General features: G+C 35.0%; 1 protein-coding gene across 2 annotated transcripts in view; it reads left to right on the top strand.

Annotated features, from left to right (window-relative positions):
- Positions 1–27,953, top strand: part of RNF180 (ring finger protein 180) — a 103,055-nt gene that overhangs the window by 3,550 nt on the left and 71,552 nt on the right. Inside the window, exons 1-4 of one of the 2 annotated variants that reach the window (XM_037530027.2) lie at positions 10,001–10,040; positions 12,797–12,884; positions 20,322–20,417; positions 21,966–22,922. In XM_037530027.2, coding sequence (XP_037385924.1) covers positions 20,352–20,417; positions 21,966–22,922 — 1,023 coding nt within the window. In that variant the 5' untranslated portion in view covers positions 10,001–10,040; positions 12,797–12,884; positions 20,322–20,351. Of the gene's footprint in view, positions 1–9,905; positions 10,041–12,796; positions 12,885–20,321; positions 20,418–21,965; positions 22,923–27,953 lie in introns of those variants that run through there. The other variant, XM_037530026.2, reaches the window with a different exon arrangement.

Here is a 27,953-nt window from a genome sequence, read left to right on the forward strand (position 1 = left end):
AGAGATGAGGATATATGTTTTATGTATAACATGATGGTTTTTGTTAGTGTAGAAACAAATAGTTCATTTTTAAGGTATAGTCACAACTTCCCCTCATCAAAATAACCCCAATGAAATAGGGATATAAAAATGCTCTCACACTAAAAGATTTTGACCCTAGTATATAAGAAAGTGTACAAAAATAGAATAAAAAAGGTCCAAAATTAAATATCCATGATATGATAGATATTAACTTAATTGACAAGGTGTTTGCTTGCTTTCTCACATTTTAGGACAATATTGAGGGAATGACTTGAGGAAATTGAGGAAACTGGAGCTGTTGCCTTTTAAAATCTTGAAAAATTTCTCCATAGCAGGCAAAACTGTTAAAGATTATTTTTTTATAAAAGAACTGCCCTCAAGTTCTGTAATCACTTTACCTAGTTATTTCACTGATAGATTGATAGCTAGAAAACTTTAGAAGCAACCAATCAATCATTAGCACAGATTTTAAAAACATCTTCAGAATATCCATCATAAAATTGCTGAGATAAGCATGAGAATTATTCTGAATTAGAATTGCTTGGCCTTTGCAAAAAAAAAAAAAATTATTTGGAATTGAAGTAGGAACACCCATTTAAGCAACATGGAATGAGCAGCCTCCAGGGTAACCTTTTGAAGATGGAGAATGAAATGAAAACTCACATAAAGCCAAAAAACAAGAGTACTCCTAAAAAACGCACACAAAATGGGGGAAGTACCCTTAATTAAGAAGCATATGGGGCCTCCCCGGTGGCGCAGCGGTTGAGCACTGGGTTGCGAAGCTTCTGCAACGCCGGTTCGATCCCCGGCTGCTCCCCAGCCACCGGAGGAGGGTCCCACATGGCGCGCAGACCTCTCCTGCCGCCCACTGCTCCCCTCAGCAGTGTACTTCGGTCCTTCTGCCTGTTCTGCTCCCAGCTCTGGCTCTGGTGAATTCTCTCACCCTCCTGCGCTTCTGACTGTACCCAGTGCATGTATAAACAAAAAAAATAAATAAATAAATAAACAAATAAAACATGCCTCTATTAAAAAAAAAAAAAAGAAGCATATGGTCCTCAATTGGGAGGAATTTCTCTTTATCAACACCTGCATATCCCCATCCTATCCTCCCTCTTGGCACAGACTGCTTGATAAATATAGGCTAAGACTTCATTCTGCCCTTTGAGTCAGTTGGCTCAGATACTTAGGTTCTCTATCAACCAGAAAATTGGTAAGGCATCCCTCTCTACCTTTCACACACTGCTCTATGAGGCAGGAACTGCTGAATTTTTCTTCACATCTGTGTTCCCAACAAATTCCAGGAAGCCACTAAGAAAAGTGTATGGGATTTGTAGTGGGTGCCACAGAGCAGGTGGAGTCCTGGGACACAACATACCTACCAGGATTGGCAATTAGTTTTTTGTTGTTGTTTTGTTTTTTTTTAATGGGTCATGTAGGTTCCTCGCCTATGGAAACATAATAAAGGATAGTACAATATGCCCCTCTGAAGCATAGAGTAGAGAAGTAGGTGGCGAAGGCCTGTTAGAGACAGTGAAACCAGATCAAATGCTTTGTGCTTCAACAAGCTCTTCTACTGTAAATCTAAGCAGGCGGGTGTGGAGGGTAGGGGGAGTGACCAGGGGTGATTTCCTTGCCTTGTCTGCTTCACACTATGGGCAGATCTCCTCATGACTGAAATGTATAGTGAGAAAAAGAAATATAGCGACCTGAAATGAAACCTCTGAAATGCTGTGGAACAAAGGAAGATGTATTATTGAAAGGAATTGTAACATAGCGTTAATTTCAAAGACTTGAAAGGTGGTAGTTGCACAAATACTGTGTTTTATATCCACAGTGCTCAATCTGTACTTCATAGGCTCTGTAAGTAGTGAAATCTTTAATCCTGTCATTGTTCTTTTCAGGATGATATTTTGAGATTTCTTTTAATTTTTTGTATGAGGGGAAAAGTACAACTGCTGCTTTCTGGAATTAGGTGATTCTTAAAATATAAATGTTAAAGAAGTTTTACAAGTTGCATCTGATTTTGCTGGGGTTTTCAGTAATCACCATTAAAAGTTTTACTGTAAATATGGATGCTGGAATTATTGAGACTCATAAATGATTGTTCACGTTGTGTGGCAGAAGTCTGGGAACATTTAAAGGCTAGCTTAGCCCTATTCAGTAGCCTCGAAGGACCTCACTGACTGGGAAGACAGAAGAAACCCCAAGTGCGGTGTGGTTGTTTTAGGATTATGTGCCACATATTCATCTTAGTACATGGTCTAACAGCATTATCCATCCTGCAGGACTATCTAGAACAGCTGGTTGTCATGGTGTTTACTGCCAGACAATAGTAAACATAAGAACAGGAGAATGGGCCTCCCTGGTGTCACAGCGGTTGAGCACTGGGTTGCAAAGCTGCCCAGAACCTCTGCAGCAAGGTTCGGTCGCAGGCTGCTCCCCAGCCACCGGAGGAGGGTCCCACATGGCGTGCAGACCTCTCCTGCCGCCCGCTATTCCCCTCAGCAGTGTACTTCGGTCCTTCTGCCTGCTCTGCTCCCCGCTCTGGCTCTGGTGAGTTCTCTCACCCTCCTGAGCTTCTGACTGTACCCAGTGCTTATATAAATAAATAAATCAATCTTAAAAAAAAAAAAAAAAACCACAGGAGAATAAATGACAACAAACTATGTATGTCATGTTGTGGCGTCCATACCTCCAAAGAAAGGAGGGCAAGCACACAGTGGCAAAGCAAATGTTGAAAGTAAAAATCTACCAATATCCATATGTTAAGATAGGCATGTGTGCACAGTTTATGTGAACTCTTAAGTTATTGTGCCCTGTTTTATTTTAGAATGGCTTAACGAATAGTACTTCTGATATCACCCAAAAATAGATCCAGAATGAGTATAGATCTTGCAACCTGGAACCTAGTTACTGCTTCCATGCTTTACTTGTCTACTTTTCTTAGTCAGTTAAGATAGGAGCATATAGGCAAGGCAGCCAATGACTTTTGTTCCTCTTCTATTCTATTAAGTGACTTAAAAATCACTTTCTCCACATCTCAACTTAGGACTATCTGAAAGTGCTTCAGTGTACTCATTCCTCTTGTCCTTAGACACCTGAAATGTCTAAGGACAAATTCTCAAAAACATGAGAATGTTCTCCTTACAAAATGGTGGAAATAGTTTGGGAACTTCTCATAGGCCTCAGTTTTGTCATCTGTAACATGGAATTAACAATCCCTACCTCACAGGAGTGTCCTGATAATTAAAGGAACTAATGCTACTTAATAAGTACTGTACTGATAAAAAGTAGCTAGTATTTAAAATAATACCAACCCTTTGACTTCATGTTTACATGTAGAGATTTTAGTTTAAAAATAGGAAATATACCATGTTTTGGACCATTATTAATTTTCAAAAAGAATTACTTTCTGATGGATAATTTCATATAAAGGATTATACATAAATTAAATAGATGCAGTAACATATAGACACCCAACCATCTTTGTTATTATGAAATTAAACTGTTTTACAGCAGTCTCTAAAAAGTCAATCTTTATAATAGCTTTATGAGGCTAGTGAGACTGGATTTATTTGGTGGTGTTGCTAAATTTATCCTGGTGATGCTTATTACCAGTATCCTTGCTTTAAGCAGAGTAAGGAAAGACTTTTTGATCTATGCTTGCTTGCTTGCTTATTCCCTTATTCATTTGACTAACACAGTGCTAGCTCCACAGCAGATTAAACTGCCAAGGAGTTTGCACTCAGCAAGGAAAAGAGACACGGAACAAGTAAGTAAATGTGTGATAAATGTTCTGAAGGAGAACAACAAAGGCCTTGGGTGGGAAATAGGTTAAAGATGACACTCTTTTCTCCCCCGGGAAGGAGCATTTAAGCTGAGACTTGAAGGAGATGGTGTTGCTCCCTAGAGACTAGAGGCAAACTTTCCAGAGATGCAGGGAGAAGAACAGGAGAAAGAGGCCAGAGAAACTTAAAGAACCCTGGACTGCTGGGCTGTGTAGCAGACTAGAACTGAATGTAAGCAGCAGCCAGCTCAGTAGAGCACTGGGAAGTTCCTGAAGGAAGAAGGAAAATAACAATTTGTGTTTCATTTTCCACAAGGACTCTACCTTCAATGTGGAGAGTAAAATGGTTCATATTTTCAGAAAATAAAACCTTGGTGACTAGAACAAGAATTTTGGGCATTTTTTATGTTGTCACATTGAAGATAAATATTATTTTATAAGAACATTCAAATGTCTAAAGCACTTTTCCCTACTAACAACACTTATTATCCACTCTCATCCTTCTCCCTCACACATCCCCTTCAGCTTAGATGTCTCACTTCATTTATTAATGTCTGGTAGCTTTTTTTTAAGAATTTTACTTTGTGGAATCATCTGCTCTGTCCATTATTTGTCTTTGTCATTCTGATTTGCTTTACAGTAACTACAGTAGTTCTTTTGAACTGCTGCCATTTTGTTGTAAATTGCAACATTTCATCTTTCCTTATGGCTCAAGAGTATTCTATAGTGTGGCTAGACCACATCTTATTGATCCAGTATTCTATCAATGGGCTTTTGGGCTGCTTCCATGTTGGAGCTTTTGTAAATAGTGCTGCAATAAACATTATAGACCATATAGGTTTCATTTTGTTTGTTTTTGCTTTGATTTAGGTTCTTTGGGTAGATGGCCAGGAGTAGGATTACTGGATCATATGGTATTTTCATTTTTATTTTTCAAAGGTGAATCCAGATCCCTTTCCAAAATGTCCACACCAGTTTACATTCCCATCAACAGGGTAGTAAGTTTCCTCTTTTTACATCTTCTCTAGCAGTTGTTAGGGTTTTGTTGTTTTGTTTCTAATATGTGCCATTCAGATCAGCCCATTTTCTCAGTAATTTACTATATTAATATTTTTCCTTAATAATACAAAGCAATAGTAAGTAAAATTTGAAGCAAAACTTGATTCCCTTAGCAGAATCAAGGCAGTGGAACAAACTATACTAGTAGTCATTTTATTTCTCACCGCCGTATATATGCAATTTAAAAACTACTTATTGAAACAGTAAATATTATTGACTTTGTTAAATGTTAAGTGAAATATATATCTTTGAAATATTCTTTCTGGGAAAAATAAATGAGAAGAATGCATAAAATACACTGAAGGCCAATGACAATCTTGAGGAAAAGTCCTTGTTCAGTTATTTTAGTTGAAAACTCAACTATCTACCCTTCCATGGCGCACCATTTTTACTTGAATAATTGATAAACTATGGTCATACAGGCATGGATTTCTGGAAGTATTTGTTGCAAGTGGCAGGATTTGGCCTTTAAACAAAAAATTATGTTGGAAAACTTGTATCTACTACTAGGAGTTTTCTGGCCAAAAATTAAACTTTTTTGCTGACTAACAAATACTAGTTTTTGGAATTTTTTTTTAATTTTAACAGTTTGTTTTTTTAATATTTTTTTTTATTTTTATATTCCCCATACAATTGTGACCCCCTTATTGACCCCAATCCCTCCCCTCCCCGCCCCCCACCCCCCATAGAGTGTTTCTGGTTCATAGTTGTTTGTTGATTTTGATTTTTACTTTCTTATAGTTATTCTTTTTCCTGGTCCCTTATTTAAGTTTTCTAGATTCCTGTTAGGAGTGAGACCATCCGGTATTTTTCTTTTTCTTTCTGGAATATTATTTAAAGAAATGTTTCCATTTTGGGGAAATATGCACAACTCAGTCAACCATTATTTTCTAAATACCCAGTATATTGTGGAAGTACCAGAAAGCCACAGGTATATCAAGATAGGTAGTGACATACAGCAAGAGGATTTATGAGCAGGTAATCAAGAGAAAATCAAGCAGATATAGGTAGCTAGCTTGGCTCAAGTCAGAAGGGATAGGTGATCAGAAGGTTACTGTGACAAGGAATATGACATAGGTCTGAAGAATTAGGTTCCAAGGGGAATACTCCATCTTTAGAAAACATATGTAGCTGGATCTGATCAGACAGAAGTGGAGTAACAGAAAAGGAACAGGATCTGATCAGACAGAAGTGGAGTAACAGAAAAGGAACAGGATCTGGGAAAAAAGCGAAAGACTACTATTCCTGGATTTTTAGGGCTTATCAACCTGTAAGTTCCACTGCAGTCATATGAACACTAATGTCAGGATTCTGTCATTTGTTAGCATCTGTTGACTCAGACATCAGCCCCCTGGTAAAGTCCCTTCAAGTATTTTTGAGCATTTTGACACATCCGTAGTTACTCAGCAAGTTCATTTCTATATTATGTCGTGCTGTTTGACAGGATCAGCCTGTCTGTGCTTCTCTGCTTGCTTTAGTAGTTCTCTAGATGCTGACCACAAGTCCTCAGAGTAGTAAAGCCATATGATATATACTAACCAAAATTGTTTAAACCCTAATGTTTTACAGAGCTGAGTTCAGAAAACAGTTTCCAGTTGTTTACTTATATTGCTCTTCTCTTCTAAAACCCATGTAATGTCTAGGATTGTGAGTATGAGATGGATGTGAGTTAGTTGCCAACAAGATAGTATATTCATATCTGTTCAAAGATTAATATTTAGTTAATATGTTTGTTTTCCATGGTTGACTCTTTATTTTAATAAATTTCCTTCATAGAAGCCTCCTCAGCTTTCCTATAAATATAGCACTGTTGGGTAACCTCTGGTTCTCAAGTTCAGTATGTAAACACAGGCTTATTTTTTCCCATGGATTCCTTATGTCCCTTTACAAAAGGGCTTGTATTTGGTTTTGGAATTGGAATCGGAATACTTTGAATTGGAAAAAACCTTTTTGTAAGCTGAGATCTCTACCAGATCTTGTTCATTTGATCTTAACAGATATTTGTTGAAGGTCTTTTTTGATTATAAAAATAGAGAACTGAATATAGTGCTTTTTTAAAACTCACAGTTAAATTTTAAGACACATACAGATAGTGTAATACTACATGACTAGTGCTATTATATAGGTGTGTGCAAATTGATATGGCAACACAGAAAAGAGTAATAGTATTTTTCTGGGGCATGCCTGTAAATGGAAACTTTAAACTCAACCTCAAAGGATGAAAGGATAGCTTTAAATGAAGTCAGGGGCAGGGGAAAGAGAAAATGACATCACAGGAAGAAAGAATAGTAAATTTGAAAGTGGGAAAGCAGAAAATAGGTATTTATAGGGAATCACCTACTATGCTTGTTTAATATGCATATTCCTACCTTAGAAACATTGAATTAGAATCTCTGGGGGATTTGGACCTACATTTAAATAAACTTTCCAGGTGATTTTTATATCATAGCTTTGAGAATATGACTTTGAGCTGGGATCTCAATGATGAGAGGACATCCAGCCATGCAAAGATCTGGGGTTTGGAGGTCTAGACAAGTGCTATCCAATAGGACTATTATGTAATTCATATATGTAATTTAAAAATTCTAGTAGCCACACTAAAGACTGAGTGAAGTTAATTTTTACAAAATATGTTAACAGTATATTAAAATTACTACTTCAGAATGAAAGTAATTTAAAATATATTAATAACATTAATATAAAAACTTACCATTCTTATATTTATACTAAGTATCCATAATCCAATGTGTATTTTGCACTTACTACATATGTCAGGGTCAGATTTGCCACATTTCAAGTGCTCAGTAACACATCTAATCAGGAGCTATTACATAGAGTAGCACAGATCTAGACAGGGAATAGTACAAAGGCCCTGGAAGAGATTCATGCAGAGTTGTACATTTGACATCTGTAAATTGAAAATATTGGTCTAGAGCTTTGGAATAAGATCAAAACCAGATACACAGGTTTAAAAATCATTGCTACAGGAGAGTTGTCACACAATAATTTTCAGTGACGATTTATTAGAATCACTTATCAGACTTTTGGTAACTAATGATATATGACTTGCACCACCAGGAGAGCTTGGGAAAATCTTGGTGGCATTGGGGGGTGGAGAGGAGTGTGTGCCTATCAGGCTGTGGGAGAACAGATAAGGAGTTTTTGAATAGTTGATTCTGATAATGTCCTTCACTGCAGTCTCCACTCCTGCCTGACAACCTCTGGTGGTTAAAAGGGAAATGATGATAAAAGATGCTAAGAAACACATTGGAAAGGTGAAAGGAGTGCCGTAGAAGTTAAGTAATAGAGGCGGGGGGGGGAGGAGGACCTGTTAAGCAAGAGGAGGCAGGACATTTGCAAGTTTAAGGTTATTTATGATCATTTAGGACAAATAGAGTGGTTTATTGGCTAAGATGCTTCTGAAGATGAGTCCATGAAATACAACTGCTGCCTAGCGACCTGAAGGTAAAAGCTAGATTGACTACAAGAGGGCTTGCTGGGTTCTCCCCACCAGAGTTCTTGTGTGTGTGTGTGTGTGTGTGTGTGTGTGTGTGTGGTGGTCTATTTTTTCCCTGATTTTTTTTTAATTTTATATATTTTTATATCATTTTTCATTTTTGTACAATGTATGCATTTTCATCTTGGTTATAGTCCCTGTAAAATTCCTGCCACCCTGTTCTGATCCTACTCTCTTCTCCCCCCTTGTAGTGTGTCTCTGGTTTATAGTTGCCTGTTGATTTTGATTTTTACTTTATTATAATTAGTCTTTTTCCAAAAAAGAAAACAAAAAATACCGGATGGTCTGATTCATAGCAGGAATTTAGCAAACTGCCAGAGTTCTTTAAATCCTTCCTTTATATTTGGTTAGGATACATCTACATTCCCCCTCCTACAGACCATTCAGCTGTTGCAATTTAGTCACTTGTTTATACACATACATTTCTGTCCTCACCCTCCCCACCTATAGGATCACTTGGGAAACTTTTATTTTAATAAAATTTATTTTTTTAAATACCCATATCTGATTCCATCCCCATCTCAGAATAAGTCGAAATTTCTGGAAATAGGACACAGGCATCACTGTTTCTTGAAGCTTGCCAAACAATTCTAATTAGCTGGGGTAGAAAAGTATTGCTTTATAACATAGTGTGTACCTCTGTGACAAAAACAAGTTTTACTCATCTTTGTAACTCCAGAGTTTGACTCATTGTGTAGCATATGGTTGGTTACCTCTCAGAAAATGTTTGTTAAATGTATGAAAATGGAATAACTAACAAATGAGGAAATATGGCCAAGGAAGTAGATGGTCCTTGTGGATGACCAAAAATATTAACATACCTTTCTTATAATGAACAGTCATCAAGCAAATTAAGTGTACCTATTTTGGAATCCTTACTCATGTTAAAACTATTACTCCAAATAGGTCCAATTGAAAGTATTAACATAAAATCTGAGGTATAAAAATTGACTATGAAATTGGTAGGGCTATTCTCAAAGTATTAATGTTTGACTACCAGACAACAAGATGTAGCATAGATAACTGTTCCACTGTACAATATACAAGAGGAATTATTTTATTTAGAATAAAAGATTTTCCTATCAGTTTAAAGTTTTCACAGAATTCACTAAAACTCAGTAACTCCTGCTATATTTAAAACAATGTCATGACTATTCAGAATATCCTATTTACAAGAACATTTATAGCTCACTTTGTCACTCTGTTAAAGCCATTGCAGTAACTTATTTGACTCTTGAATAGTTGTCTCTTGCTACTTTTTAGTGAGAGATAGATGGAAAGAAATAGACATAAAGTGTTCTCCAAAAAATAGCATGTTGGTTGTTACTAACATAATGTCACCATCCTAGTTAAATGGCATTTTCAATACTAGCGATAGTTTATAGAGTGCCTCTAACCTAAGATCTGGTAACTAGTGATTACCTCAATAAGTGATAATTCTATTTCTTCTGCTTCCAAAATAGCTAATACTTTGCAAAGGGTTTACTTTAATATTCTAAAAATGCATTAATTTTCCCACAGATGCAAAGAAGTGAAGAATTAATAACTAAAAATGATAATCAAGAAGAAACAAGTATTCTTCGTTGTTGGAAATGTAGAAAATGTGTAGCAAGTTCTGGTTGTTTCATGAAATGTCTTGGGAATGAAGTGCTTACAGTGAGTATTGCCAACTACAATCATTTTCCTAGTAAAGAATGCTTTGTGCACACCCACACTTATGCCAATATGACCTTCCACACCCGATCTACTTATACATTATTTCACAAGACCCATTGAAAACACTTCAGAGTGGTTTCCATTTGGAAATGTTTTTATTTCAAAAGCCACTCCCACTTCCACAGTCACAGTTAGTGTTACTGTTAGCTGCTAACAATAACATAATCTTAAAAGTTTTAAGTTCAATATTCTAGACCTAAGCTGTAGATTACAGTCATGTTTTTTAAGCTCCGCCATAATGGGCATTAATCATCACCAATTAGATTCAAGATCCTATTAAGAAATGAAAAGCCTGTAATATATTTATTTTTAAAGTATTCATATGGGCCTAGGAAGAGAAAGTTCCTGTATAATTTAGAAGTCACTATAGGAAAACCTGAGTAATATTTTAAAATATTTAATTGGTCATCCTAGTAAAAATAAATGTTCTTAAAAAATAAAACCAAGGGCCTCCCTGGTGGCGCAGCGGTTGAGCGCTGGGTTGCAAGGCTGCCCACAGCCTCTGTAGCGCCGGTTCGATCCCCGGCCGCTGGGGAGGGTCCCACATGGCACGCAGACCTCTCCTGCCGCCCACTGCTCCCCTCAGCAGTGTATTTCGTCGGCCTGCCTGTTCTGTTCCCCACTCTGGCTCTGGTGAATTCTCTTACCCTCCCGCGCTTCTGACTGTACCCAGGGCTTGTATAAATAAATAAATAAAATCTTTTAAAAATAAATAATAAACCCAAAATCCCTCAGCTTCTCTATGAGCAGCATGAAAGAGGCAGTTAGAATTAGTTGCAAACTAGATAGTAATCCATGGACTTCACAGGGAATTCTCATTTAACAGAGAATAACTGAATCTCCTGTCGTTGTGTTCTTCCCTTCTTTGAGAGATACTCAGTTGTTTTGTTTTGTTTTGTTTTTTCGGTTGTTTGCTAATTTTGTTTTGTGCATCATCTACTTTTTTTTTTGAAAGATCCATCCATTTATACATACAAGAACTGGGGTACAGGCCAGAATTTTGGGGGGTGAGAGGATTCACCAGAGATAGAGTGGGGAACAGAACAGGCAGATCAACTGAAACACACTGCTGAGGGGAGCAGCGGGCAAGCCAGGAGAGGTCTGCTACACCATGTGGGTCACCTCCCTGGCCGGGGATTGAACTTGCGCTATAGTAAGCTGCGGTAAGCTGCAGTAAGCTTCATAGGTTGCATCTCAACTCCTTGCACCACCAGGGAGGCCCCATGCATCATCTACTTTCAATCCTGATTGTTTCCCCCCATTCTAACAAAGTAGCCAACTTGAACTGATAATAGTGGATAACTCTGGTTGCATACTTGTCACTACATGCCAAATACTTTTTAAAAAGTGACAGAATATTTTAATTGGAAAAATCATTCTCTGGGCCTCCCAGGTGTCTCAGCGGTTGCGCGCTGGGTTGTGAAGCTGCCCGCAGCCTCTGCAGCACTGGTTCGATACCCGGCTGCTCCCTGGCCACTGGAGGAGGGTCCCACATGGTGCGCAGACCTCTCCTGCCGCCCCCTGCTCCCCTCAGCAGTGTACTTCAGTCCTTCTGCCTGCTCTGCTCCCCGCTCTGGCTCTGGTGAATTCTCTCCCTCCCGTGCTTCTGACTGTACCCAGTGCTTGTATAAATCAATCAATCAATCAATCTTGTATAAATAAATCTTTAAAAAAAAATCATTCTCTGCCATAAACACTTTATTAGGTGTAATTTATACAGAATAAAAATATTATGTATATTGTTGATAAATTTTTTCAGCTCTGCCATGAATCAGCTCTGCTATTTCCATTACTTCTGAAAGTTGCCTTCCCCTTTTCCAGGCAATTCTATGTCTCACAAGACATCTACTGTACTGATGATGTCTGTCACCATAGACTAGTTTTGCCTATTCTTGGCCTTCATTCAAATGGTATCAAATAACATATACTCTTTTGTGGCTGACTTATTTTGCTTAATGTAATATTTTAGGGATTATTTTTTTTAAAAGATTCATTTATTTATACAAGCACTGGGTACAATCAGAAGTGCGAGAGGGTGAGAGAATTCACCAGAGCTAGAGCGGGGAACAGAACAGGCAGACCTAGAAGTGCACTGCTTAGGGGAGCAGCGGGCGGCAGGAGAGGTCTGCGTACCATGTGGAACCCTCGCCGGTGGCCGGGGATCGAACTGGCGCTGCAGAGGCTGCAGGCAGCTTTGCAACCCAGCGTTCAACCACTGTGCCACCGGGGAGGCCCTAGGGATTAATTTATGATTTGTACCTATTAGTGGTTTGCTCCCTTTTTTACTGGGTGATATGTCATTTATAAATTTACTACAACTTGTTTTTTTTCTGCTGATGGACATTTGAGTCTCCAGTTTAGGGTTATGAATAAAACTACTATTGATAATCTTGTAAAGGACTTTGTGTGTTTTGTTGTTGTTGTTGGTATATACATAGGAATGAATTTTGGGTGACACAGTTTTTTCCAAAATGAATACCTATAATAGCAATGATGAGAATTCATTTTCTTTACACCTTTGCCAACACATGATATTTTCAGATTTGGTATTTCAGTCATTTTTATATATAGATATATATATATAGACATATAGTGGTATATCACTATAATTTTAATTTGCATTTCCTTAGTGACTAATGATAAGTGCCTTTTTATATGCCTATTAATTAAGCATTGTTTTAAATTATTCCTTACAGCAACTTTTTGAGCAAGATAATATATCGTCTTCATTTTACAGAAGATTAAATAATTCGACTCAGAGAATACTTCTATGTCCTATATCCTGTAAGCACTGAGGCCTGTGAGTCAGGGCTCTTAATTGCCACACTTTTTGTGCCTTTACTTCTTCCTTAAAATATAATGCAATTTTACACCATTCTAGTAGAGTGACTGATTCTTTTATTTACCTGGAGAACTCCCAGTCATTAATTCGTTAAACAAATATTTACTGAGCAAGAATATTTAAACATTAGTATAGGATACATTAAGATGACCTGTGGAAGAGAGTGATACATAATCGAAAAAGCATTCTGATCCTCTAGACGTTTTAAACTCTAGTTGAAAATAGACCAACCAGTGTAGCCTGATTTAATAAGTACTATACAGAGGAATGCAAACAAACTACTGCTTGGACTTGTCACAGAAGACCTCCCAGGAGAGGTAACATAGTTTATATATAGAGATAGATAGTTATCTATGATGTGTGTATGTATTTATATATATATATCCATTTACAACTTTTATAGTTTGTAAACCAGGAAGTTCACCCATTATTAAAACAATAATTTGAGGATTTTCAGTAAATTTTTGAATTGTACAACTACCACTATAACATAGTTTTAAAAACTTTCCATTACCCCAAAAGTTTCCTCATGCCCATTTGTATGTATATACATAATTAAAAATACTGAAATTATACCATAAAATAAAAATGTTTACCTTACTATAATATGTATGGTATACATATACATTGCACATACTAAATATTTATAATTATATAAAAATTATGTATTAAAATATATATATAATTAAGACATACATATTTAAAACTTACTAACTACCATGCTAAGGAATAATTCAATATCATTGTTAAATCCAGAGGGAAGAATGAGTATATAATCAGAGAGGGATGTTGAGAAGACTTTAAGTATTGGTAATATATTTATGAAGCTGAGTAGTGAATATATTGGTATTTGCTTCTATTTAAGTCTTTCTTGAAACTATACAAACATGTTTTACACTTTACAAATGTATACATTTCATAAAAAGAGTAGAGATGAACATAAAAGGATCTGTTTTGGTTAAAGGAAACTGCAAAACAAAGTATTTAGTCTAAAAGTAATTTTGTTAGCTACCATGCCACTACTAAAATTATCACCTGCCAGGTTACCTAGATTTATTATCTATCTATACAATTTAAAATGAGTATCTATGAAATGGTTGTTTTTGAAAACATTTGCTCTCTTTAAATGAAACCACACTATCGGTAGATACTTATCTGGAAATTTTCTGGAAATTCAATATCACCATGTTTAGTATAGGTCCAGTTTATTTTCTCTTTTGTATAGTGTTCCAGTGTATTCATATATCACAATTTATAATTCATTCTACCATTGATAGACACTTGAGTTATACAGAGTTGTTTTGTTCATACAGACAGCGCTGCTATGAGCTTTCTTGTACCGATCTTGGCATATGGGGGCAGGACTCTGTTACTACAAGTGTGTATATGCATGTTCAGCCTTACTAGATGATGCTAAGCTGCTTTCCAAGGACAGTTCCAAGAGCAATGGTTGAGCATTGCTGTGATTTCACATCTTCACCAATGTTTAATATCTTCTCATTCTAAGTCCATTTGTACTTTCTGTGAACTGTTTTCTTTCTTGCCTGTTTTTCTATAAAGTGGTTTTGTTTTGAATTTTGAAAGTTCTTTATGTATTCGAAATACTAATCCTTTATTGGTTATTGTACTGCTAATATCTTTTGCCAGTTTACATACTACCAGTGGTAACTTTTTATGAGCAAAAGTTGATAATATGATGCAGATGAATTCATTAACCACTTCCTCTATGTTTTATACATTTTGTGTAAGAAATCTTTCTATACCCTAATAGGAAGATCTTTTTCTTTCCTTCTTCTGAAAACCAAAGTTGACACAGGCAAGTTTATTGTGGGTCCCTCTGAGCAACAGGTTTATTTCTCATTCACTCTTATACTGAGATTGTAACCATGTTTATGTAGTGGGTTCCCCCTCAGGAGCTCTCCCAGTGAGCAAATTCTGGACTTTGTCTTTTGTTTTCCATACCCCATGCAGACATAAAATAGCCCTAAAAACGACATAGAGGATCAAGAAACTGGGAAACAGTATGTATAGCTGTTGGCTCCAGATCCATACTTCTGTAGCCCTCACTAAAGCCAGGAAATAGAATCCTCACTCTGCCTTTCAACCCCCATAATACTAGGAACTAAGCTCTGAAATCAGTGTAATTTCTACTGCAGAATATCCAAGTACCTCCCAAACCAAGTTTACCAGAAGAAACAGTGCAGCAAAGTAACAAGAAAAACCCTAGAAATAAATCAAACAAACAAAATAATAGAAAGGTCCTTCATGTATGAAGTCTGACTGTGAGGGTGATTAGTTTCCAGTTTTACTTTTATAGTTCATTTTTATACAGTTTTGGACATGTCAAGTTTATGGGACAGTAGAGATTTCTAGAATGTGACTGGTTGTATTGATAAGGGTCTCTGAACAGAGGTCTGGACTAAAAGCATGGATTTGGGAATCACAGGCATATATGTGGTGAGTGAAGATGTTAGAATAAATGAGATAACCATGTAGAGTGTGAATGGAGTGAGAAAGAGGAGGACCTGGGAACATTGAAAGAGAAGACAGAAGAGTTCACAAAGAAAAAAAAAAAAAGACTAGTGAGAAAAACAGGACTGAAAAATCAGGATAGTGTTATGAAAGTCAAGAGATGGACATCTTCCAGGAGGAATTGGTTAATAATTTGAATGCTGTAAGGAGATGAAAAAGACCAGAGTCTTCAATGTGCAGGTTGGGCACTGCACAGCTTTAGAGGATGCTAGTCTTTGAAAGATGCCAGATTGATGCAAAGTTGGCATTCAAGCTATATGACCATATTAATAGATCCTGAAAGTTAAAAGTGCATTTTGTTTTAGTGAAGAGATCATTGGTCAATATTCACTATCTTTATGAGAGTACTAGGTGAAGTTACGAGATTCCAGTGAATTGAGGAAAATGGGAACTGAGGTATAATCTACACTATAAAGTATTATAATTAGTTGGTATGTCTCTTTTTTTCTGTCTTTATAGTACAACCACCCATACAGTTGTGGCCGTGAGTGTTGAATTGATTATTGCATTATATACCTCCTCCTTCACCTTTTTTGTTTAGAAATTTTGCTCATTTTCTCTGAGGCTTTATTATCTTGGTGTGGTCTCTTCTGTCAATGAAATAAATCATTTTTTCATCTTTTTACACTTAATATTTTTAATTTTCTCTTTTCTAAGTGTTGGCACAGATTTCTTCCATATTGAATCTTACCACATGATATGGACTGAATTCTGGGCCACCACAAATTCATATGTGAAGTCCTAACCACCAATGTGACTATAGTGCAGATAGATCTTTAAGGAGGTATTTACCATTAATTGAGGTTGTGGGACAAAATATTCATGTAATATGTAACTGATAAGGGCTACATGCATGCCTCTGTTCATTTCACTGCTATTTCCTATAGCCAAGTTATGGAGACAACCTAATTGCCCAGTGACACTTGAGTGGATAAAGAAGATGTGGTATATAAACAAAATGGAATGCCACTCAGCTATTTTTTAAAAAGGTGAAATCTTGCTATATGCCTTTTGGAACTGCAGAGGATTATGCTAAGAGAGAGATAAATACAAATAGATTTCATTCACATGTGAAATATATGAATATAACTCATATGTAAAATATAAAAAACAAAACAAAGAAATAGAAAAAAATGCATTGGAATTCAGCTTCAGAATTGAGACTATGAGGGGAGGGTTGGGAGAAGGGATCTCTGTGGACTATGGTTGAGAAATATGGGTGTGTCAGTGATGAGCATTTTGTGGAAATCCACATCTGAAGAAGTATGTACATAGATGTCTAAATCATATACCATGTTGTAAACCAACCTCATCTCAATTAAAAATAGTACAACTTTAAAAAATGAGATTTATCTCTTTTTCCTACCTTGTGGAAACAGCATAGATATCATCTGCAAGCTAAGAATAAAGCTCTTCCTCATTTCTGAACATATGGGCACTCTGATCTCAGATTTCTAACCTCCAGAATAATAAGGAATAAATGCCTATTGCTTAGGCTACCCAGTTTATGGTATTTTGTTATTGCAGTTCAAGCAGACAGATACAACAACAGGTCCTATAGTAGGTACTGACAATTCAAAGAAAAGCTGAGAAGAGTTTTCCTATCTTTGTAAAGCTTTTAGGTCAGCTCAGCTGTCAATCATGTAAATATTAAATTACTAGCGGTATGATTGACAAAAGGAAAAAGTAGAGAAACCAAAATAGGCTTGGACTTAGTTGTAAGGGAAAGGATTTTCTGAGGAAATGACTTGCATGGAGATATAGTGGATGAATAAGTGAGGGCAGTACAGGAGAGAACATTCCAAGTTTTGGGAACAGCATATTCAAAGGACCTGTGTTGGAGAGAATATGATGTCTCTATGGAACTAGAAGATTTCAAATGATTGGAGTTCAGATTCAATAGGAACTTTGGCAAGATTTGAGACTAGAAAGATAGGTATTGATTAGATAATTTATGGTTTTATAAGCCAATTTAAGGACCTTGATCATTCTCCTAAGGCCTGGGAGTGACACTGACCATTGAATTTTAAAAAGATCATTTTTGCTATTGCGTGAAGAGTGAATCAGAAGATAGCAACAGTAGATGCATAGGATTGACCTTAAGTGAAGCTTTCAATTTTTTCTCATTCTGACTTTTTGAGAAAAAAAGAGTTATTATCCTTGAGGTACCCTTCAAAATACAAAAAGCCAGGCAGTCTAATATTATTTGATTCCTTTACATCTCTAAAACTTTAAATATTTAATTAGTAATGTTACTCTAAATGACATTTTTTGTTAGCTGATATCTTTACCTGTAGTGTTTACAGTTGCAGTAAATGATATAGTTGACTCATTTTTAATGAATTAGCTAAGTGAATTTTATTGTTAACATTGGAAATTCCAAGTGTTAGACATCTTGCAAAGTGTTACATAAATACTAAATTGTTTATGTCAATTTTTTACATTTAATATGTTCAACTTAATTAAAAATCTTAAAGATAATTAAGTGATAAATAAGATAATGCATAAAATTTGTAATTTTAAATTAAAAGATCCCACCAACTAAATGGCACAGCAACTGGAAACATTTCCTACTCTTAAAATAATGCATTAGCTCCCCCTGCTGCTGGAACAGATTATTTCATTTACAAATTATTTTAGTATTTTACTGACAGCATTAAGTAAAATAGTCTCTTAATTACTTTCTCCCCCTTCCTTTCCATATTGTGATAAATCTGACACTTGAAAAAATATGACCAGTAATATATTTTTTTAAATTCTAATAAAAGGTTTTCAAATTCTCAGTTCAGTTCAATCCCAAGTAGAATGTTAACACTATTTTAAAGTCTTTAAATTTCTCAAGTTGCTTCCTATTTAATCACTCATCTTAAATTAGATTCACTGAAACTTTTTATTACAGATATTTGTGTGCTCTTATAAAATTAAATTACGGTAGACTTATAAACTTAATTTCATAGTTTATATCAAATATCAGTAAAATTACATGAACTTAAATATCATATATTTTCTAAGATTGTAAATACAGGTGAAGTGGTTGGCAGTCTCATTTATAATTAAGGACTCTTTGTTTCACTTTGTCTTCATTTGACATATCTCAGTTTTCACACAAAGAAAAAGAATACTCTTCACTCTTAAGCCAGCATTTTATGCTTTTCCCACCAGTATCAATCCTGTAATTGATTTTCCCTCTTTCAGTGGGTATTAAAATATGCTTTAACACTACACCCAAGATGATAAAGCATACATTGTATAAAAATGAAGAATGATGTAAAAATATATAAAATTAAAAAAATAAAATATGCTTTAACTTTTAACTATTTAGAGAAAAATGTCTACTTGCTTTATATTTACAGATGTCAAATGAAAGAGATCAGGTTGGGCATTGCATATCAGAATTAGCTGTGGAGTTTCAACATATAAGTTAATATCTTTTTTGGTTAATTAAATTCCTCCTGTTTTTTGTTTGGTTTGTAAGCCTCAGGAAGAATAGCAGTTTGGCACCTTAAAACAAAACATGCTCAGGTAAAGATGAACAACAATTTCAAACAATATGTATCAGAGATTTATTTCATTAGTACAAATTATAACACTCTATTTGTATTTTGTACTATTTCAATGAAAATAGGGATTGGCTCTCCATGGTTCATCTTCTAGTCTTGCTGGTATTGATTTCCATTTTTATTAGGCTTTTTCAGACACCCTGAAAATTGCCTGATATTTCTCTGCTCCAAGTATTCTTGTTTGGAAACAGGGATCTTTTTGCTTTTCATTTCTACCACTTTGGCATGGGCTATTCTTTGTGGTGTTATCTGTTACAAACTTAGATACAGGATACTGTTGTTTCTCTCATTAATCTCTCAGAGGTTTGAATAAATTTCTGGTCCACTGAAATCTCCCCTCCTGTACTTTCTAGTTGAGCTATTGATTTTTTTTAAAAAAAAAAATATTTTTTATAGGTTTTGTGGTTTGAAAGGGTGCACAGATTCACTATATATGCTCACTTTGCCACCTTAAAATCAATAATTCCTTTCTCTCTGAATTTTACCTGTGTCATTTTATCAGAATCTACAGTCAAATAAACCTCTGTCTGTTTGCCTGACACTCTTATGAGAACTGATTTACTAGGGAGCAGTAATATGATCACTAATATCTCCTCTTCTGTTCCTAACTTTTCTTCCATTACATAATATATTCATACTGCCATGCACTTGCCTCGCCCTCTCTCATAGGTAATTTCAAGGCACACATCTCCACCCTGGCCTGCCATGCTTTTTTTTTTTTTTTTTTTGACATGTTGGGAGAACATACTGTCTCTACTATATATCACATTTATTTCTACAGTTCTACCTCAGTTATGAGCTGAAATGTCTTTTTGAAATTTTTGTTGATCTTAATTCTTAAACAGCTGACATTTAAGCAGGGCTTTTTTTTTTTCTATCGACACAATTGCTCCTCTCCCCTCCCCTCTTGTACTTTCCTTGCATATCTTGCTAGAGAATATAGCTCCTTTATTCTGTCACTAGAAGAATGCGGACAGAGTCAGAGATTGAAGGCTGTGGAAAGTTGTCCTGAATGGCACTATTTTTTTCTCAACAGAAAAAAAGTATAGGGCGTTGGATTTGTCTATTCAATAATTACAGCTAAATTTTAGTGAAATGGGAGTTTTCTTCTTAAAATCACAGATAGTTATTCCCTGAAAAAAGAACATATTTTTTGTGAATTTGTTTTGGAGGGTGAGTGAGATGAGCTATGATTGCATTTACATTTTTGTGTTTTACTCAAATGTGAAATTCATAAAACAAATCCTGAGCTGGTCATGAATAATATTTTTTATTTTGATAAAACAGGATAGACATGATGCAACTGATGAACAAAATATGTGTCATGTGTGGCACTTGAATGTAGACGCCCTTCCAGAATGGATAAATTGCCTGATACAAAACGTAAGTCCCCTAGTTTTATAATGAAATTAGGAATATGATATCTTCAGAATATTATGTCCTTGTGTTAGAACTATTTCTGAGTTGCATTATTTCAGGAGATATGGAAGGGTGTGTAACCCTTGATTACACTTATTAGTGTCTTCATTATGACTGGAGCACTCTAACTTTTTTACCTCAGATTTTGCACTGGTATTTATCCTTCCTCAATTATTCTTCGCACAATTAATCACTTGTTCCCTCATTTCCATAGATTTTCACTTTCAGTGAGACACTGCTGGGCCAGTCTATCTGCTGCCCTTCCCTTCTGCTATCACTCTTCATGTGTGCTTTCTCCCTTCTCTGCTTTATATACCTGTTTGTATTTGCACACAAATAATGAGAATATTATATAGTATATATAAATGTAATACTTGTAAATATGCATAAGTGTATATATATGGCATACCTCGTTATGTAGACACTTATCCACACACACTTAATGGATTACTTATTTTGTTAATTGCCTTGCTTCCCTACTAGAATATAAATGCCATGAAGTTAGGGGTTTTTATGTTTTGTCATTGCTGAATCCCTAGCACCAAGAACAATATTGAATAAGTGAAATATCCTATATATATCATTCATGTATACACATATATAAAATAAATTTGATAATAAATGACTTATTGCACAGTCCAAATCAAAATGCCCCACTTGTAAGGTTTCTTAATGAAATATTATAAAAGCAAGACGCACATGTCTTAGAAAGGTATAAGAAATATGATTTTTTTAGAAAAATATAGTTGCTTTAATCTACTGACTAGCTTACATTTTTGTTAAAAAAATACATTTGATAGATATGCCTTGCATCTGTTCTTTCATTGTATGATTTCTTGGGAAAATGCCAGTGTACTGCTATGTAAGTCCTGAACTTCACAAAATGTTTTAAGGCACTGCAGATGTTCTACTATCTCCACTGAAAAGATAATTTTAAACCAGTTCACTATTAATTTCCAATTGTGTATAGAAAATGCACTATCTGATGATGCAACTAATATCTGCTGCTTGTATGTAAAAAAAGGCAGGAAGAGCTTTATTCTTTGGTTGGATAAAGTTCTGTCCCACAGTGCTTGGTATGCAAGAAGTGTATCAAAACAGACACTTTTCTGTGAGATTTTACTTGCAAATTAAGCTCTGTAGACTGATCTGCTTCCTGGTTCCATAGTGCATTTTTCCTTTCATTAGTTCACACTGTATCCATATTCAACCTATTGTTTAATAGGCTCTTTTAGAATTCTTAGGAGTATTGTTTAGGTGGGCATAATGTGCAATATGTTATCATTCTAGAACTTCATAACTGCTTATCTATATTTATTAGAAGACTTGTTTCTATTTGCTGTTTTTTTCTACTAGTGAAAAACAGAAAGCTAGCTTTTTCTATGGCATAGAAAACTTTCCTGTGATCAGATTTAAAAAAACACACACACACAAAAAAAAAAAAAAAACCCTCATTCTTTTTGATTACTTTACAATGAAAGTATTGCCTTCATTTTCGTTTATTACCTGTAGGCCCAGTGGACAGTTGGAAAACTGAATTGCCCTTTCTGTGGGGCCCGTTTAGGGGGCTTTAATTTTGTCAGCACTCCAGAATGTTCCTGTGGCCAGCTTGCAGCTGTACATCTCTCCAAGAGCCGTACCGATTATCAGCTAACACGGACAGGCCAACAAATGAAACCATCTCTGAAGTACTTGTCACATCCTAGAGTTCAGGGTTCTGACAAGGAAACTCTGCTGACAGGTGGCAATTCCAAAAGCAGAAACCACGGACTTTTAAACATGGCCCAAAATAATAATGGCCCTGGAAGATTAACAGAAGCACTCTGCCTGGAGGTACGATCAACGTATTTTGAGATGAAGAAGGAAAAACTGCTGTTCAAAGCTTCAGATCCAAAATACCAGCTTTTTGTTCCCCAGCTTGTGACTGGCAAATGCACTCCAAGAGCTTTTCATAGAAAATCACATAGTTTGGATTTGAACATCAGTGAGAAACTGACTTTATTACCCACTTTATATGAAATACATAGTAAGACCACTGCCTATCCCAGGCTAAATGAAACACAGCCTATTGACCTTTCAGCCTTGCCTTTAGAAGCTAGTAAAAATAGCTGTTCCTTTCAGATTTCATCAAGTTTTGATCCTAATATGCTGCTGCAAAGATTTTCAGTGGCTCCCTGTGAGACTCAGACACAAAGAGGAGGAGAATTTCAGTGTGGTCTAGAAGCTTCTGCAGTGTACTCTGACCATACTAGTTCTAACAACCTGACTTTCCTGATGGACCTACCCTCAACTGGCAGGAGCATGCTGGAGGCCTCGGACCAGGAAGAGCACCTGTCCCCCTTGGACTTTCTGCACCCAGGCAGTTTTTCATTGGGTGCCATTAATCAGAGGCTCAGTAAGAGAGACAGGAGCAAACTGAAAAATTTGAGAAGGAAACAGCGAAGGCATGAAAGATGGCTGCAGAAGCAGGTAATTTTTTAGAGTTTACTAAAAAACTTTTATTATAAATGTTGAGGTCTGGGAGAGGAATTAGCTTTTGAATACTTGTGTAAAGAAAACTTAGTCTTAATAATTTTTGAAATGACATTTCTTTCTAGGTGGACTTAATAATCATGTAGCTCTGTTAGAATGTATATGTCTAACCCTTTTTCTGTGCTAACACATGTGTAGGCCTTTTTAAAGTTTTTCCCAATTCTACGAATATCATAAAGGAACATTAATCTCTGATTACTGAAACTAGATCATCATATGCATTTTTAGTTAGGATTGTTTGCAGTGATTGTATTTCACTAAGCAAATACAATCAAGTAACAAATTCATTCACTTTCACATTACATTTAGGTTAAATATTTTCAAAGTGCCTTATTAATTTATGTGCCTATATGATCCAGATATGGCTAAATTTTGAAAATGATCTAAAGGATAATTGGCCTCATGGTAACTTTGTAGGAGAGTGTGATTCTTCATGGTAGAAACTGCTCCTCTACCCATAATGATATGTTCAAGGATGCAGTGTGTGAAAGAACTGGGGAAAACCAATTAAAGCCAATAGATGAGGTATTCATGAAAAGTTGGAAACTCGAGGACTAGTAATTTCTATATAATACTATTTCACAAACTGCCTGTATCATTTATTTGTTCATAATAGATAATAATCTTTATTAATCAGTGGACTGTAAACTAATAGTATCCACAGAGCTAACATACAGAATGCTATAACTTTATATTATTTTAAAAAATTAAGTAAATTCATTATTGCTTAGATCCTAATCACAGACTGCATAAAATAAAATTACTACATTACTTTACATCTTGTAGTTAGTGTAATAATTATAGGTAACTGTCTATATTTTTGAATGGTTGCTGAAAAGAGCATCCAATTTGGTTTATTTATAAGTATTGAAGTACTGTGGCTTCAAACTCTATAATGTAGAATATAACAAATGCATATATTTATGCATCATCATAGTATATACTTTAATTTAGTGAATCTATAAAATTCAAAAATGTTATAGAAAATCTTACTTGAATTTAGATAAATTGGGGATGATCATATGTTAAGTGAATATTCCCTAACAACTGGGAATTTAAAAGAAGAATGAAGTTATATTTGCTCTGTACTGTAAACACATGCAAATAGCATCTTTGCAGTTTCAAAAATGTGTTTCATTCTTGGATTGGGTATTTCTGAAAACCTGAGGTATATGATTATTCATTTCCCAACATAGAAACACTTTTTTACAGAGTCTAGAACAGAGCAAGACCAAAGTTAATGTCTATTTTTTATGAAATTACTTTTATTCATTAACACCAAGTGATTTAACCAATCTGCTTAGCTAATTGATCAAGCCAGGAGATAAATTCCAGAAAGAGTTAATGCCTAAGATGAATGGCTTTGCTATTCAGCTTACTCCATTTTTAATAAAAATTAGTTAATTCTATAAACATTGATCAAATATCTGTTTGAGATACCATGCCTCTGGGAAATTATGACTTTGGGTAAAAATGACTTCAATACAGTTCCTATTCTTTTTTAAAATGAGAAAGATAAGCATGCAAAATATAAAGAAAATTTACCTATTAATAATGTCTAGGTTTAAAATAATTGGTTGGGAAATCTGTATTTCTAATTTTCATTTGGCATTTTTGATGATTTTTTATGAAAGCTAAATAGCTTTCTATGATAGTGCCATGATAGAAAATGTTAATGATACTGAAAAATTAAATTTTTGAAGCTTATAGATATTGAGATTGATATTGAAGTAGAAAATACATCCAGTTTTCAGTATTTTTGTTTAGCAGTTGTTGAATGAGCATCTATTTTGGGAAAAGACAATGTTGAGCTAAATTCAGTCAAAAAAACACCCCCTTTTTATTTAGCAAAAAAAAACCCCTTTTTATTTTGTAATTATCATGCAACAAAAATGATTTATTCTTGGTACACAATTCAGTAGTCTAAATATGTTTATAGATTCATGTAACCACCATCACAATGAGGATATAAAACAGTTCCATCATACTAAAAGCCTTCTTGTGCCTTTGTAATTGTGCCATGATTGTATTTTTATAATCATACCCTCATACCAACTCTGATCCCCTGAAAACTAATAATCTGTTCTCCATTCCTTCTGTCTTTTTGATAATGCTATAAAATAATGTTATAAAACTGGAATCATGTTATAAAATATGTATCTTTTGACACTGACATTTTTTACTCAGCATAATTACCTGTGAAATTTATTACAGTTGTTGCACATATTATTGTTCAGTGGTATTCCATTATATGAATGAACTAGTTTATGCATTTTTCTGTTGAAAGACAGGTGAGTTTGTTCCAGGTTTTGGCAATTATGACTAGAGCTGTATAAACATTTATGTTCAGGTTTTTGTGTGAATCCAAGTTTTCATTTCTTTAGGGTAAGTAGCTAGGAGTGGGACTGCTGAATCATATGGATAGTGAATATTTACCTTTATAAAAACTGTAAATTGTTTTCCAAAATAACTGTTATCATTTTCTTTTTAATCCAAGCAGCAGTAAGTGAAAGCTCCATTTGCTGTGCATCCTTGCATAACCTGGTAGTCTCAATATTTTTTATTTTGTCAGGTACTAGTTATGTGGTAGTATCACAATTATAATTTTAATTTGCATTTTTCTTTTTTTTTTATTTTTTGGTGAACTTTTATTGCTTGATAATTTCCCCTATTTTTTTTTTTTTTAGTTTCTGTATCATTTATTTCTTGCTGATGTCATTCCTCTGTGTTTTTGTTTTTTTTTTTTTAAATAATAAATTTTATTTTTATATTCCCCATACAATTGCAGCCCCCCCATTCTGACCCCAATCCCTCCCCTCCCACCCCCGCCCCCCAAAAAGTGTCTCTGGTTCATAGTTTTTTGTTGATTTTGATTTTCACTTTCTTATAGTTATTCATTTTCCTGGTCCCTTATTTAAGTTTTCTAGATTCTTACTATGAGTGAGACCATCCGGTATTTTTCTTTTTCTTTTTGGCTTATTTCGCTGAGCATGATCCCTTCCAGCACCATCCATGTTGCTGCAAATTGCATGTGTTTATCTTTTTTGAATGCTGAGTAATATTCCATGGTATATATGTACCACATCTTCTTGATCCAGTCATCTATTTTTGGGCATTTGGGCTGTTTCCAAAGCTTAGCTATTGTAAACAGTGCTGCTATAAACATAGGAGTGCAGGTGCTCTTTGGAATTGATGTTTCTGTGTCCTTTGGGTAAATACCTAGGAGTGGAATTGCTGGATCATATGGAAGCTCTATGTTTAGTTAATTTGCATTTTTCTAACACCATTTCTCTAATGATGCCGAACATTTTTCATGTGCTTATTTTTGCCTTTTACAGATATTCTTTAATGAGGTATGTATCAAAATATTTTCGTCATTTTTTTAAATTGGGTTGTGTTCCTCATGTTGAGTTTTGAGAGTTCTTCATGTATTTGGATATGTCCTTTTTGGGTTTGTGATTTGTAAAGATTTTCTCCCAGTCTGTAGCTTGTCTTTATTCTCTGAATATTTTCCCCTATTGAGCAGACATGTTTAATTTTGATGAAGTCCAATTTCTCAAATTTTTTTTGTGGATTATACTTTTCGTGTCATAACTTAGAACTCTTCCTAACCCTAGATTATGAAACTTCATCCTATGGTTTCTTCTAAATGTTTTATAATTTTTAGTTTTACATTGAAAATGATGATTCATTATGAGTTTTTTAAAAATAAGATTGAGGAGATGGAGATGCATCATTTTGCACAGCAATGCTTGGTTGTTCCAGCATCATTTGTTGAAAATACTTTCTCCACTGAAGCAAATGCTTTTGCAACTTTTTCAATAATCAGTTACTGTGTATGACAGGGTGTATTTCTGTACTCTCTATCCTCTATCAATAGCCACTTTTCCTTGGTTATTGTAGCTTTATAATAAGTCATAAAGTAGGGTTTCATGATTCCTTCAATTTGTATTGTAGTTCCTTTACTTTCCACGTAAAATTTAGAATCAGCCTGTTCATATTTTTATACAATTTTTTATGCATGCAAGAACTGGGGTACAGGCCACAGATGCGGGGCGGGGAGTGTTGAGAGGATTCACCAGAGACAGAGTGGGGAAGAGAACAGGCAGACTGACTGAAATACACTGCTGAGAGGAGCAGCTGGTGAGACAGGAGAGGTCTGCTTCGCGTGTGGGTTGCAAGGGATCACAGGGGATCACACTCCTATTGCAGAGGCTGCAGATTGCTTCATAGTGTGGTGCTTAACCCCTTGCACCACCAGAGAGGTCCAGCCTGTTCATATTTTTAAAAAATTCTGTTGGCATTTCATCACATTAAATCTAAAGATCAACTTGGAAAGACTAATGTACTTTCTATGATATTTTTTAATCCATGAATATTGTATGTCTCTCCTTTTTTATGCAGATCCTCTTTGATTTCTTTTATCAGTGTTTTTCAGCTTTCAGCAATCAGAACCTATGCATGTTTTGTTATACCTAAATGTTTACTTTTTGTTGTTATTATTTATTTAAAAAATTTGGTTTACAATTATAAATTGCTGTTATACAAAATATGATTGATTTTTGTTTTGACTTTGTCTTGTGATGTTAGGAATAAGGTCTTTCATATCTTTTGTCAGATTTATCATTAAGTATTTATATTTTTATACTCTTGGTAGATAGTATTGTTTTATTAGATTTCAGTTTCCAATGGTTCATTGATAATATATAGAAATACAATTGAGTTTTGCTTGTATATCCTATAAGCTTTCTAAGCTCACCTATGAGGAATAGTAATATTTTTGTAGATTCCATTGCATTTTCTATTTGGATGATCATGCTATGTGCAAATAGACAACCTTACTTTTTCCAATCTGGATTTATTTTTCTTTTTTGCACTATTGAACTAGTTAGTACATCCAGTAAAATGTTGAGTAGAAGTGTTAAGAACAGACAGCCATGTCTTTTTCTTGTTAGGAGGAAAACATTC

Source organism: Talpa occidentalis, unplaced genomic scaffold (assembly GCF_014898055.3).
Source record: "Talpa occidentalis isolate TD23 unplaced genomic scaffold, MPIMG_talOcc4v2.1 talOcc4.6, whole genome shotgun sequence".
Lineage (NCBI taxonomy): Eukaryota > Metazoa > Chordata > Mammalia > Eulipotyphla > Talpidae > Talpa > Talpa occidentalis.